Here is a 14,536-nt window from a genome sequence, read left to right as displayed (position 1 = left end):
ACCAGTATTTTCGCCCCTTCCCAAAATTACTTTAACGGAAGGTTTCCAGATGGATATGCGGAGCAAATCCATCTGGCGGAGTCAGGTTAGACCAGTACCACATACCCTATAGACTTTTGGCCACTAGGGGCATTAAACCTGTAACTGCCATAGTTTGCTTCTACTTAACATTGAAAATAAAAATAAAGATATACGACTATATACTAGGAGCAAAGTGTTAACCTACCAGACTAAAAATAAAGTTGAGAAAAGAAAAGCAGTTTTACATCCGACTTCTACTTTCAGCTTGCACTGATGACCAAAGTCCTTTTCAAGATGGACTCTTGGTTTTCCTTGCGCTCAATCCCTTTCAAGTTTTCTCTTTAGCCTCCTCAGAAGGTTTAAACTTTTTTTTTTTGCCTCAGTCATGACCAGGTGTCGAGAAGGCGGAAAAATAGTAGAGCAAAAGCCTTAGCTCCATGATGATATAAGAGCCTGTGGCAGTTCTTCTAGGTCACATGAGCTGGCCAATGAAGGTGCATCTCCTCCAAACTTACAAAGTCGTGATTTCAAGAGGGAAGCACCGCTCATGGCATTGATAGTGTCAAGTGCTGTATATTGGCCTGAGGAATCATTTAAAATAACCCATATGTGTTAACTTTTCAGGTCACAAAGGCCACGGTATGCCTTTAAGTTTCATTATCACAAAATGAAAGTAAAAAGACTTCTTACCTCTCTCCATCACAGCTGTTGTCATCAAATCAATGCATCTGGCATCCAAAATATGCTTTCCAAAACAGATTTTATTTTGGAAATCTAGATTTTGTGTTTTGTTGCCACATCTTTGGTTATAACAAAAAAAAAAAGTCAATTGTCACATTTTGCAAATCGATAGATAGGTGTAACATGAGATGGAATCACATGAATGATCCTGACTGACCTCTAAAGCAATCATAATTCATCACACACCAGGAAGTCGACGTAGACAAACACGAACAGGAGGAGTAAAAAAATAAAATAAAGTTAGAGCCTGGAAAGCAAAAAAAAATTATTAAAAATAAACAAGCATTTACAAAAAAAATGTTCTTTATTCTTTTGGCTTGAAAATGATAAATGAGCGGACAGTGGTCACTTCCTGCATGCAGTTCACTTAAACACTACAAGCGCAATGAGAGATGGCTACTGATTGCTTCGTGGCTATCTACAGATCTGAGGACCATACATGTGTTTCATCAGGTGTTACAGTACAGAAAAGGAAAAAAAAAAAACAATTTTTTGTAAAAAAATAAAATAATCAGAAATCAAATGTGAAGATTTACCAAAAATGCACTCATATCTACATTTAAGTTGTTATTTATAATTGGCAGAACAGAAGCAACCTGCAGAGCCCAGTTGCACGCACACACACTTGCTCAAATAAGAAGATGGAGGGTGACATTCTCTCAGTCTCGCCCAGACACCGACACAGACACATGTATGACAGCCACACGAGGAATGACATAGCCGTGGGGATAAAAAGTGCTCTTACATCAAATGTAAGTGTGATGCATACTGTGGGCCCAAATAGCTATATTATTTACAAACCAAACCACTACATTAAAACCACTCGCTTCTCAATTTAAACATGAATGGCATACAAACATTTGTGATATTACAGCTTTTATATGTGATATATTGTCATGTTCTAGCTTAAAAGCAGGTAGAAAGACTGACATTTTCTTCTTATAGTTCGTTATTTTAAAGACATTTTGTTTACAGGAGCTCCGTGGGATGTGGAGGGGACGGGGCACGGAGGATAAAAGGGAGCACAGTGAATGCAACATGACGGCAGGTGAACACGCAGGCCGGAGTGTCGCCTTAAAACACAGATTTTTGGGAAATTCACTTATCTTTGCTGCCAAGAGATGGATGAGGATATTAATACCACTCCTGCAATGGCACACAGTGGACTTTTTGTAGCAAAGAAAAGAGAAACACCTTCTACTTTAAATATATCTACTATTATCTGTCAATGCCTGGTCGATTTATCTGGTACAAGTTGTGCCAGCCAAGCCACCTATTGCTTAGAGGTCTATTTTTGAATATCTTTTGCCAACATATGAGATGGTACAAAAGCCAGATCTCTGTTAGCAAAATGTGCAAACGAAATTAGGAAGACACCATCCTTTAATGAAAAGTTCTGGCCCAGAAAAAGGGATCTAAGCTTCCTTAGGTGGTGATTATTTAACCTATTTACCATTTTGCACCCAACTTTATAAAGTATGAAATGCAGTCATAAAGGAGCTGACCATGTGGTAATCCTTACCCGCCAGGGGTACGCTTCATAACAACTTGAAGGACATTTCTATAATTTACTTATAATCTAGTGAAGGAAAATCAGGAGATCACTGATGAATGTTTTGGTCTGATCGCAGGTCATAAATTATATTTTATAAGAGAGCTTTAAAATCAGTAATTCAATGGTGATACAAAAGCTTTTGAAAGTAGGATGTACCTTAAATAAAGTAGGAGTAAAATTTTAATAGTATGATTCTTTAAATTTAATATTATTTAAAGTAACTAATCAATAAATGAGCACATTTTCTAAGGTAATAGAATGGAAGAAGGGACTAACAATTGACCGAGATAACATCTTTCCTATGTCAGCCATAAGAAAATACATCTCAGCTGTTTCAGGTGCCGATTTCAATTCCTTATATTATTTTTTTTATTTTTGGGCGTTTTTTTTGCCACCAACTGCAGGGCGTTTCAGTCAGAACTAGCATAAAAGGATACCCACCAGCGGGATGTCACTACCCGACCCGTCCTGCACAAACAGATATACATCCAGGTGTCAATAAATTATGTAATTATGATACTAAAATTACTTTACCTTTACTCACTAAAGAATGCTAATACACATCTTTAAAAAATGTTTTATGACTTTTGTGAGACAATTTTGATGCTTTTAACATTTTCTTTCTTTAAACAGGTTCTCTGACGTCATCTTGGGACATGCTCAGAGCAGTCCGGCCAAATATGATGTTTAACTGCATTTTAGTTGTTTCTTTATTTAAATTACACACTATATGCCATAATGTTAACATGAAAGGAAAACATAAAATTAAAAAATAACAGATTTGTTTTAAAATCCAAAGCCGAAAAAGTTAGCTCCTAGAAGAAGCGGTGCAGATCGGGCAGAGACGACTGATAAAACAGAAAGGATTTTAAGGCATTTTTTTAATCTCAGGAAATACATTACTAACCTTTAACACATTATAGTTTAGTACACTTACTATTTTTAGGGAGGGAAAAACATTATTTAGGTCTGTTTATTAAAATAAAATCAAGGGCGACCCGGTTGTATATCTGGATGCGCATGCGCAGGACGGATCGGGTTGTGACACAATGTTTTGTATCTTCCTTCTATTGTATATTTCCTCCCTATTGCAATGAACTATAAATACATGACTCTAATAAATAATCTTTTCTTTTTAATATTTTGTTTCAGTGTTAATATAAACAATAAGATCTGTCCCTATGCTAATCAAATAGCAACGGTTATTAGAGACCTGCAACTTACTGAAATATATTCCCGAGCGGTCGAGCAAAGTACTCGACAAAAGTTTTTGATTGTAACAACAATCTGGAACAGGAATACGACACAACACAGTGCTTCAATCTGGTAGCTAGCAAGCTAGCTAAGTAGGTAACTAGCGAGCAGTACTTTCATAGGTTGGCGGCCATTTTCCTTTCTCTTCACAACAGAAAGCGCTACACTGATGATAAGGAGTGTTTAACATTCAGCACTGACAACCTGAGAGGTGTGGAAGTTGAACTGTTTTACATACAGTGCCTATAAAGCAGAGGGACTGATGAAGAGAATCCATTATTGCAGTGAGTTTAGAATGACCCAGATAAAGAAATGGGTCCAAACTATTAAAAAAACACGAAAAAATGCATTTAGTGTATGAATATCTCAGAGGACTGTTAAGGAAGGACATGTAGGCTGACAGTTAAGACTTTAGTTGTACATTGCGGTTAAAAACAGGCACTCTGATCAGATCAACAGTCTGATTTTAGGCTGGCTCTAGATGGGAACTCTCCTGGGCATAGCTTACCTAGAAAATGAGGACTCTAGAACTTTTAGAGTCTAAGCTAGGCACGAGAGTGGTGCCAATTGTGTCATCGAAATCTTGGCAAAAAAGCAACCAAGAATATTTCCCAACTTTGTTGAATTGTGTCTTTTTTCCTCCAGATTGCATACATTCAGCTTCTCTGTTTTTAGAGACAGAGCTTTCTACTGAAACTGGAACATGACAGTAGATAGCGATTTTAACAATCACCAATGTGACACCAGTGAGTCATTCATTGCACTTCATTGGTATGTTCCAGCTCCACGTGCTGTATGACCTGCAAGCATTTCGATGCGGACCCTGCACTGTACGAGTTTCTGATGGTTGTAGTTTCCAGCATCGACTTTTTCTGCCCTTGGTGATTGAACAAGACTGAAAGCAGCGGAGACATTCTCGAAAAATAAATACACAAAATAGTATAAAACATTATTTTTTCAATAAAAAAAGGAACCGAAACAAAAGAAAATGTAGTTGTTAAGTGATACGGCAAATTTTCAATTCAAGACACTGGATTTATAGAAGTAGCAGCAGCACGAGCTACAGACAAATTAACAGTACACTCAATTGTCAGATAGTAACTACAACCAAAAGGAAAATCACAAGCGGTTTGCAGAAGGGCTGCGCTATGTTCCAGTCAACCCCTGGCAGTGTCTGCTGGATATCTTGCTTTCGTTTTCCCTCTCTGGGAAGAACCCACTTATTTGTTTCTGTTGCGTCAGCGCTCCCATTTTTCGGCGTTCCTCATCTCTGAACAATCAACTGACAAGTCAATCTACCTCCTCTAGAAGCTGTAAACAAGTTCCCCCCACATTACTAATGCATTGTTTGTTCCAATTTGTTGAAGTCTATTTTTTTCTGTCTTTCAAGTCTTTCCCTTTGTTTTCCTTTTCCCTATTTTCTTTTTCATATTTGTCTTTGTCTGACTTTGTCACACTGTTGTAGGAGGGCGGGGAGGCGGTGGACGGAGTCATGTCTGTTTTATCTGAGGTGGAATTCTCATTGAACTTGCTGATGACCATCACGTCTTTGTCAGGGTCATGGACGCCCTCCTTTAGCTTCTCCTTGTAGAGAGCGGAGGCCTTTTTCATGGCCTGGTGCATCATGTAGCGCCGGAAGGCTCTCTGGATAACTATGGCCGACATTTCCTCCTGCTTGCGGCGCAATGTGGTAGTAATTGGCTCATAGGAAACTTTAGAAGGGTTGGAGGCCATGAATCGCTCCTCCATCTGTCCACGTAACATGTCCATCTCTCCACCTTCACCCAACACTCGCTTAGTGAAAGCAAACAGGATGTCCAGGCAGTGGATGCGTTCGCCACTCACCATAGGTAGGTCCATAGCTATAAGTTGGATCATATTGGGTTTAGCAATGCGAAGTGGCGGATCGAGAGCATCTGCAAAGTCAGAGAGCTTGCTGTACTCCACAAACTGAGTAGCATCAGGATCAAAGCGCTCCCATACTTCGTAGAACATCTCAAAGTCGTCCTCACTTAATGGTTCGGCACTTTCCTCTGTGGCCACACTGAAGTTCTCCAGGATGACGGCAATGTACATGTTGACCACAATCAGAAAGCAAATGATGATGTAGCTGACGAAGAAAAAGATGCCCACTGAAGGGTTACCACAGTTGCCTTTGTAGTAGTTCCCAGGGTGCTCTATCTTGCTGTCACAGTCTGGCTCTCTTTTATTCAGAATGGGTGCCAACAGACCATCCCACCCAGCTGATGTTGTAATCTGAAACAAACAGATCATACTGTTCCCGAAAGTCTCGAAATTAAACATGTCGTCGATCCCCGACTCCCGCTTGACATACGCAAAGTTGGACATTGCGAAGATGGCATAGATAAACATAACCAGGAAAAGAAGAAGGCCGATGTTGAACAAGGCAGGGAGTGACATCATCAAGGCAAAGAGGAGAGTCCGGATTCCCTTGGCACCCTTTATAAGGCGAAGGATGCGGCCTATCCGGGCAAGTCGGATCACTCGGAACAATGTTGGGGACACAAAGTACTTCTCGATAACTTCAGATAAAAACATACCTGCAAAAGGAAGAAAAAAAAAATCTGAATAATCCAAGTTTTTTGAAAAACAAATCAGTCAAAATAGTCAAATTATTCATGAGATTTCCTTACCTACAATCGAAAGAATCACTACCACAAAGTCAAATATGTTCCAACCGATAGTGAAATAAAAGTGTCGAAGGGAGATCATCTTTAGCGCACACTCCCCAGTGAACAGCACAATAAAGACAAGGTTGATCCGGTAAAGGATTTTGTCCATTTCCTTTGTTTGGTCATCCGTCTCCACCATCATAGTCACCATGTTGAGGCAGATGAGGATCATGATTACTATATCAAACGCCTGCTTTGTGACACAGTCAAACACAAAGCCTTGAAATTCATTCTGAAAGGAGAAAGATACAGAAAAAGTAAACTTTAGTCTTTCATACCTTTGTGGCAATCATTAAATACTAACTGAGCGAACGCGCTTACGGTTGGCCGTGGAATGGGTTTTTGTGGTTTCTTTGAACCCAGTTTCTTCATGGCATTGTAGTATTTCTTCTGTTCTTCTGTCATGAAGATGTCTTGACCTCCAAAGTAAAGGAGAAACAGACAAAAAATGGTTTTAACCTCATTCTGTGATGTGATTTGAAATTAATAGCAAAGATCATAAAGGTTTAAATTAACATCTTTTGTGATTTATTTGGTGGGAAAAAAGTATTTTTTCCTGCTTAATGGGATAATAAAGTATGGAAGTGAGATTCTATGAAGTTATAATTATTTATACTTATACTTACTGATAGTGGAAAGATTTTAAGCAACAATAGATTTATCGAAAAGTAAAGGAATAACCATTAATGTAATTAAATATTAACAGGTATTATATTTTTTTAAGTTGATGTGAACTTAATATAAATAGGTTAATAATTAGGATATTCTCCTTTAGCATTTAATACACTGTAGAAAGAGACGTGGTCTAGTTTGATGCCTATATGCAGCATGTAGCTTCAACTATTTATAATAAGTAACAATAGTTAACACAATAATCAAATAAATTATTTTTTGTCATAAACCTGTTTAGATAATGTATCCAGGAAACTATACAATTATGTTTGAGTTGTTTTAAATAGCTAAATTATGCTAAAAGGAAACCTAATGGCGTTTTAGTCCTATATTTATAATAAACAACTTCACAGAACCTCACTTAAAAGTCAAAACTCTTCCTTCTTGTTCCGTTATTCCTAAAATAGGAATAGAAGACATATTTCGGTCAAGCATGAAGCGTTTAAGCTAAAGCTAGGCGAGTTAGCATAGGTGGAACATTAGCATGCTAACAGGAAACTTAGCCTAGCACATTTCCTGTCTGCAGTTCCTAAGTTTGCTAAATGAAATGTAGTTATTTTTGGTATTTTCTTAATTTTATTATTAAGATTGGGTATTTCACATTAATTCAGTGAATTATTCAGCCCTAGTTCCCAACAAATACCACCATAAAGTGGGTGGTTTTCAATTTTATCCGTTGACTAATTTGTACTTCTGCAGTTTTGGTCCTCCTCATATTTACCTTTTGGGCACAAACTTGAACCATAGTAAAGGAGGAAATCACCGCTAAAATGAAATTTTTCCTCTTACCTATTTAAAAGTATAACAGTCAAATGTTTCCTTATTCTGCTTACATTGTTTTGAACATCTTAAAGAAGTTAGAAGTAAAACATTTCTGTTTGAATTCAGCTGTGAGATCAGAAATGCAACAAAAAATCTCAGTGGATTTGAATTGTATGGTTTCGCTCCACCCTTTAAAGCTGGCTTTCATAAGAACAAATATAAATTCTGATCCCTTTAGTGGAAGACTACTGTCAGTACAGTATGTGACTGTTTTTAAGGATAAAAAGAAATTTTCTTTTTTCACCGAATAATTGTGATGAGACCAAAGGCAGAATAATCAGACTTTACAAAGTTTAATAACGGCATTTCACAGTTAGGATTATATTTTAGTTTGTGCTGCTAAATATTTAGGATAATCAGTTGTCAGATAAATATAGAATAAAGCTATTTTCCCAAAAAGTTATATATGTATATGGATCCATAAGTTTATGCCTGTTATGTAGAATAATAATCTTAAATAAACCAAACTCATATTTCAGAGGACTTGGGTTAATATTTGTCTCATATCCAGAATATGAATATATAAACAAGCATTTTAAATGGCGCAACACATTTTAGAGATTCTGCATGAATTAAAAGTGTGCATCTTTTATTTAAATCCTAAACATTGAGATTTTAATTTCATGTTTATGTCTGAATATAATAATTAATTCAGTGCTTACCATAACATTTACTGAATAGAGCCAAATAGCCAACTAAGAAATATGTTTCCAAAAGTTTTCAATGCTAAAGGGTTATAGGCTTAGGATCTAGGTGTTTCATGCATGTGCCTCCTCATCTGCTTGCACCAGCACAGGCCTGGTTGCCCTCAGTGGTTGAATTACTATGGCTGATTGGTCCTTATTCAAAAAATTAAGTCCATAACATTCCTACATCATCAGAATTACTCTAAAATAAACAATTCATGTTTTCGAAGACAGTTGAGACAATAAGCTCCCCATAAGCTTAGTGTTAGTATCTAACTCAGAGCCACGTCTGCATCTTGCCAAGCAGCAAAAATGTATGAATAATTAAATGCAGCATGAATATTTCAGAAATGTCTGTATGAAGGTAATACCGCGCTTTTAGGGTGAGATTCACAAAGTGGATGTGAAGGAGACCACACTGGCAACTCCTAATTACTAAAACATTAGGATTTATTTGTATTAAAAGCAGCATATTCCAAGATGAAATTACATCTAATATTTAAGGCTTTTGGACTGTGACCTACAGTGAGAGCCCAAATTAACAAAATTAAAAAAAGCGGAACAGTGGAGAAAGTTCTCAGCAGTGGTAAGCAAACCAAAATCTGTCCAAAAGCACATGGAGGACTCGTACGGGAGGTCAGATCTACAGGCCTTAATTGCTTTGGTTATGGAAGTTTGATATTTAGCTGCATCAGAAATTTGACAGCTTGCTCTAGTTATTGTAATCACCCATTTTTTATATATAGAAAAATAAAAGGTGGGTGATGCAGAAGGTCAATCATCTAAAGCACAACTGAAAGAGGAGCGAGGACCTCTGAAGGGTTAAAAAAAGGAAAGGAACGAACCCTTTATATTCCCAGAGGGGAAACGTCTTCTCCGCCTAACCCAGCCTTTGGGGAGCTATGTGCTGCCACCCTGAGTTGCAAAAGGGGAGCAATTTGGGGTTAAAGGTCGGGCTCAGAGACCCAGAGTAAAAATCTGGTTTCTAAACGCCGACCTTTATGGCCTCTGTGAGATGAAAATACCCCTCTCTCTAAATACCAGGCCACCACTTCAAAGTCCTCACCTAAATATAATTCAGATACCTGGGCATGACTATAATGCAACTGCCTTTAAACCTTTATCTTTTACTCCATAAGTAAAAGATATTTTGCAAACAATGTTCCATCTAAATGTTCATATGTCTGCACAAGCCCCCTGAGAACAATGAAGACCACTGTGATACACACCAATATTAAGCTTATTGTAAACCTGGGATCATAGCAAGTTACATGGTTTATTAAAAGAATGCGTGATTACAGCATGAATTTTACTTTTAATTAAAGTGATTTGACCCACTTAAAATTTTAAAAGCCACTAAATTTTAGATACATGCTATATGTAAGAGTCCTGCTCTGGAGGAAATGAGACCTTTCAGACAAAACGTTTTGTTCCCATTAAACCATTCTCCTTTTGCACAATGAAATTAGTGTTGAATCTTGTGATAGTTAAGAAATTCCATTAACTCTTTGTCTGTTAATTTTTAAATCACAGTTTGTTCGCATTACTTCTAACACACATAATAAAATAGTAAAAATATCATGATTAATATCCATAAATAAATAAAAAATCTGGACAAAAAATCTGTTTTCACAAAACTGACTTAAATGTGATCTTTTTTTCACGCCTGTCCTTCACTCTCCAATGGTTTTCCAGATATGCTTCTAAGTCTGTTTTCATGATTCATTAAATTAAAACAATAATTAGCACTGGATGCTTGAAATGTAGCACAAATATCCACAAGTACAGAAATCTCCTTTATCTCCTTACATCTAATTGCTGCAGCCACCATATCTGACAATGTGCAGATTGACCAATTTATGTTTTCACTTTATCATGTCACTAGAATTTAGCAAAAATAAAAAATTAACACAGAGCATCGTGCTACTTGGAGAACAGGTGCGTCTTCAGCCGAATGCATGTAGGATAGTGACTCTCATTGCTCTGGAAGTCTAGACAGATAAATAATTTGGGGCGGCCGCAACCTCTTCTTCCTGTTGGATTATTTATTTATGCATCTGTAGTGCTCTTTGATGTGCTGAATAGGGACATTTGCTGAACCCTTACTAAAGGACACTGTCATGATCTTGGCACTGACGGCTGGTCTAATTGCTCACTCTATTCACCTGTCTAACTCTGCGCGGTTGCTCATTACCGCTCATCTAATCCAACTGCTCCTGCTTCTATTTATACGTCTCTGTCCCAGCCATCGGAGCCAGATTATTGCTCTTGTTCTCATTCTCGGTGGCCAGTGAAGAGAGCGGTTTTGAGCGTTCCGTAATGTTTCTGATTTCCTGATCCTGTTCTGCCTCTCATCTGCTGTGCTTGCCTGCTCCCAACTAAACATTCTGTGGACTCCTGGAACCCTGAACCAGCCTGTTCCTGTCATCTGTATCCCTGACCTGGCTTTGGGCTCCTGCACCTCTGAGCCTTCCTGTTCTGATCTGTTTCCCTGATCTGGCTCAGAACCAGGTTAGTGACTCACATAGCTAATCAACCTCTATCAGATTATCATTGTCACAAATCTGTGTTTTTCTCCAACCAGAGTTTCCAGTGATACCGTGGATCCACAGCCCGCTCTGTTTTTTTAATAAACGGTTGGAGTTATCCCAGTGCCTGTCTTGCCTTGAACACCAGGGGTGGGTATTGCCAAAGAAGTCACGATTCGATTTGAATCACGATTCACAGGCCACGATGCGATTCTATCACGATGCATCACGATACTTGAATTATTGTGATGCATTGCAATATTTTCTCCTCCATGTTTTGTTTTTTAATGGCTAGGCACAGTATCCCACGGCTGGAAATGCTTGTGACACAAGGCAGCGTGCGTCAACACATTTGCAGCGACATCTACTGGACTGGAAGTTGTATTGCACTTGTTTTTGGCTGATGTTCGCCAACCATTCATGCAATTTTATTTATTTATTTTTTTAAATTAATAATCGATACTTGGCGTCAAGAATCGATGCAGTAGATCACGAAAATTACAATCACAATGCATCATCATGACGATTATTGTGCACACCCCTATTGAACACTGGGTCCTTCTGTCCTGCATCTTGACAGACAAATTTTACTAAACATTTTTATCCACAAACACTTCTTAACTCAATTCATTTTTATTATAAAACTGATTTGATGGTGATATTTGAAACCGGGATTGAAGATAAGATTGTGCGCCAGAATAGATGATTTAATTTATTCAACAGCCTGCTTGAAAATACAGCGACCAGCAGGCTGAGGTCATTTGCGATAGAGGTCATAAAAATGAGATGCTGTAAGATGAAATAAAAATAAGATAAATGTATTCCCTATTAATTTGTTTTTTAAAATGTCTTTATTCTATGGCAAGCAAAACTAACTGCTTTTTGTTTTTTTCTGGTCTTATGTAACAACATTCGGGGGAAAAAAACAATTGTTTCTTCTATTTTCATTGTTGGTTTTGAGTTGGAAAACAAATTATACACAGATTCAAAATGATACAGAAAACTATATATATATATATATATATATATATATATATATATATATATATATATATATATATATATATAGACTGCGCTCAACGGCTAGAGGAAACATTGGTTTGCCACCTGTCGCAAACAGAGGGACAGTTAATTTTATACATAAAGGTCCATGCTGTGTGGATAACTTTCATCCATTAATGAATGACATCATCCTGTATTAAGTTCAGCTATTTAAGGACTCTGATCTTCATGACTGGCAACATTAAAATGTGACTAAAAACAGAAGAAATATATAAAGAAAAAAATGATTTGGCACCTAATATTTCAGCAAAGCCATGAGTGAGCCATTACTACAGCTCCTCCCAGTCTCAGGGACAAGGCAGACATCATTCCCTCAGTGCTGCTCTCTGAGTGTGTCTGCATTCAGCACTGAACAAGCATCCTAACACCGACTGAGTGGGTTAAATTATGCTTACAGCCTCTCTTCACCTCTCCCATCAGATGGCTTTTGCAGGTCCTCCTTCTTAGGTCCTGACTGAACATAAAGACATGACGCTAGACTATATTTGGAGTTAGCACTGCAAGTTTGAAGCAGGCGGGGGGGTTTCTCAGTGACTCATGCATCTTCGGTGATCCTAGGCAGCTGTGGGTCCGTCTCCGTGCAGCAGCTGATCATTAGCTTGTGTCGTTCTTGAGAACAGCTGTGAGTCTGCCAGGGCTAAATTTGGGCTCTGGGCTGCTGCGTGCGGCGGCAGAGCTTGTGTTCGGCCCTGTGTGACGCAGCACCGATACCTGCTGGTGTTCCATTTCAAAAATGGAAACACCGCGGAGCAAAATGAAAGCCGGCTGTGTCAACATTAATAACAGCAAGCGCTGTAGGTACGTAAGAAATGCCAGGCTTTTTAAAATACTGCTGTTTCGGGAACAGCAGTGGATTTCTGGGAACAAAACAGTTTTGCTATAGGACTGAAATGTGCTGTGAGGTGGCGAGATGCAGAGTGCTTTGAGATCTTACGGTTTACTGCAATCTAAATAGTTTGACAACAAAAGAAGGTAGAAACTTCGCTCTGAGATTTTCTCAAGGAGTTCAATATTTTAAAATCCAACATATAAAGTTTGCTGTGCATCCATTTTACTCTTTGCTGCAATCAAGAATAAAACCAAAACTGGTGTGACTCTTAGGAAATGCAACTTATCTTTTTCTTCTGCTGGTTGAAGTTGTCGATGATGACACCAATAAACAGATTAAGGGTGAAGAAGGAGCCAAAGATGATGAAGATGACAAAGTAGAGGTACATATACAGGTTCACTTCATATTCAGGCTGCTCTTCCAACTGTGAGGAAACAAAGAGCAAATAAATCTCATAAGATTTAACTATCATTTACTTTTTAAAAAAAATAGAAATCAATATAGGAGAAATGTTTTCTTACTGGTAGCTGTAAGGATGAGCAAAAGTCATTAGGATATGATACAATCAGATTTCTATACACTGAATAATTGTAAAAGAAATGTATCCGAGTACATTTAACCATTGGGGGAAAAACCCAAGCTAAAAATATCTGTATATATATTTTTTTAAAGTGCAACACACTAAATAACACATTCAACAAGAATCATTTACTATAATTACACAAACATTTCCATGATGGATTAATTTGGCTTTAAATTGAGGCTTGTCTCTTTTAGCCAACATTAAAAATAACAAAGATAACAAAACATGCAATAAAGGTTAAAAATATGTTCTTTATTGCTCAGCTAATTTGGTCAAAGATACAATTAGAGCAGATATTGAAATGTTTAAAACAACTAGAAAAGTAATAAAAACAGACTGTATGGGCACACAAATATTTTTAGGACGCTGATTAGTGGGATCTTTCCTTTTATTAATAAAAGGTAATGAAATTAAGAGTTTGATTTCTCACGTTTTCAGTGTAGAATTTCGGCAACCCTACATTTCTAGGTTTTTATACATTATAGCAGGGGTTACCATGTTGCATATCATAAAATAAACCCTCCGCTTTATGCAACTGAGTTGATAAGAAGGTAGACTTACATCACGAGAGTCCACAGCAGCATACATGATGTCCATCCAACCCTTAAACGTTGCCTAAGTGCAAAGAAAAAGAGAAGTCTTGAGGATTTCTGGTCTGTTACGAGAACTAGAGGGATAAGGGATGAAATGTTTATTCTAGTCAGGGAGAGACTTCACTGCATATTTTAAAAAGGCAAAGAAGAGATTTTTGTTTATTTTTACTATAGATTATATTTAAAGCTACAGTGTGTAATAATTACAGGGATATAAAGTCAGAAATTTAATATATTATACATAACTATGTTATTTATCATCACCTATGAGCTCAGCCTTTTAACCATAATATTTGCGTTGCCTTAGAATTCGTTATTTATAATTACATAGGAGCGGGTCTCGCAGCCATGGAGGCTGACATCTTTGCGCTACGGCAGCGCAGAGGCAACAAACTAGCGATTGCGAGATCTCCCATGACGCTCAAAAATAACTACGGCAAGTTGAGAGAGATGAACTGAGACGGTACTGAACAGTAGATGGCAGTATTATGCCTGAG

The 14,536-nt window shown here is 37.6% G+C and overlaps 1 protein-coding gene across 3 annotated transcripts in view; it reads right to left on the bottom strand.

Moving 5' to 3' along the window:
• Positions 1–3,012: 3,012 nt before the first annotated feature.
• Positions 3,013–14,536, bottom strand: part of scn1lab (sodium channel, voltage-gated, type I like, alpha b) — a 70,979-nt gene continuing 59,455 nt past the window's right edge. For all 3 annotated transcript variants that reach the window (XM_038301959.1, XM_038301962.1, XM_038301960.1), the window contains exons 23-27: positions 14,008–14,061; positions 13,150–13,287; positions 6,586–6,690; positions 6,226–6,496; positions 3,013–6,132 (exon numbers count right to left, since the gene is read on the bottom strand). In XM_038301959.1, coding sequence (XP_038157887.1) covers positions 4,940–6,132; positions 6,226–6,496; positions 6,586–6,690; positions 13,150–13,287; positions 14,008–14,061 — 1,761 coding nt within the window. In that variant the 3' untranslated portion in view covers positions 3,013–4,939. The remainder of the gene's footprint in view (positions 6,133–6,225; positions 6,497–6,585; positions 6,691–13,149; positions 13,288–14,007; positions 14,062–14,536) is intronic.

The sequence above is a fragment of the Cyprinodon tularosa genome, unplaced genomic scaffold (assembly GCF_016077235.1).
Source record: "Cyprinodon tularosa strain WSP-4 unplaced genomic scaffold, ASM1607723v1 ctg48, whole genome shotgun sequence".
Lineage (NCBI taxonomy): Eukaryota > Metazoa > Chordata > Actinopteri > Cyprinodontiformes > Cyprinodontidae > Cyprinodon > Cyprinodon tularosa.
This window is presented reverse-complemented; position numbering and strand designations above follow the sequence as displayed.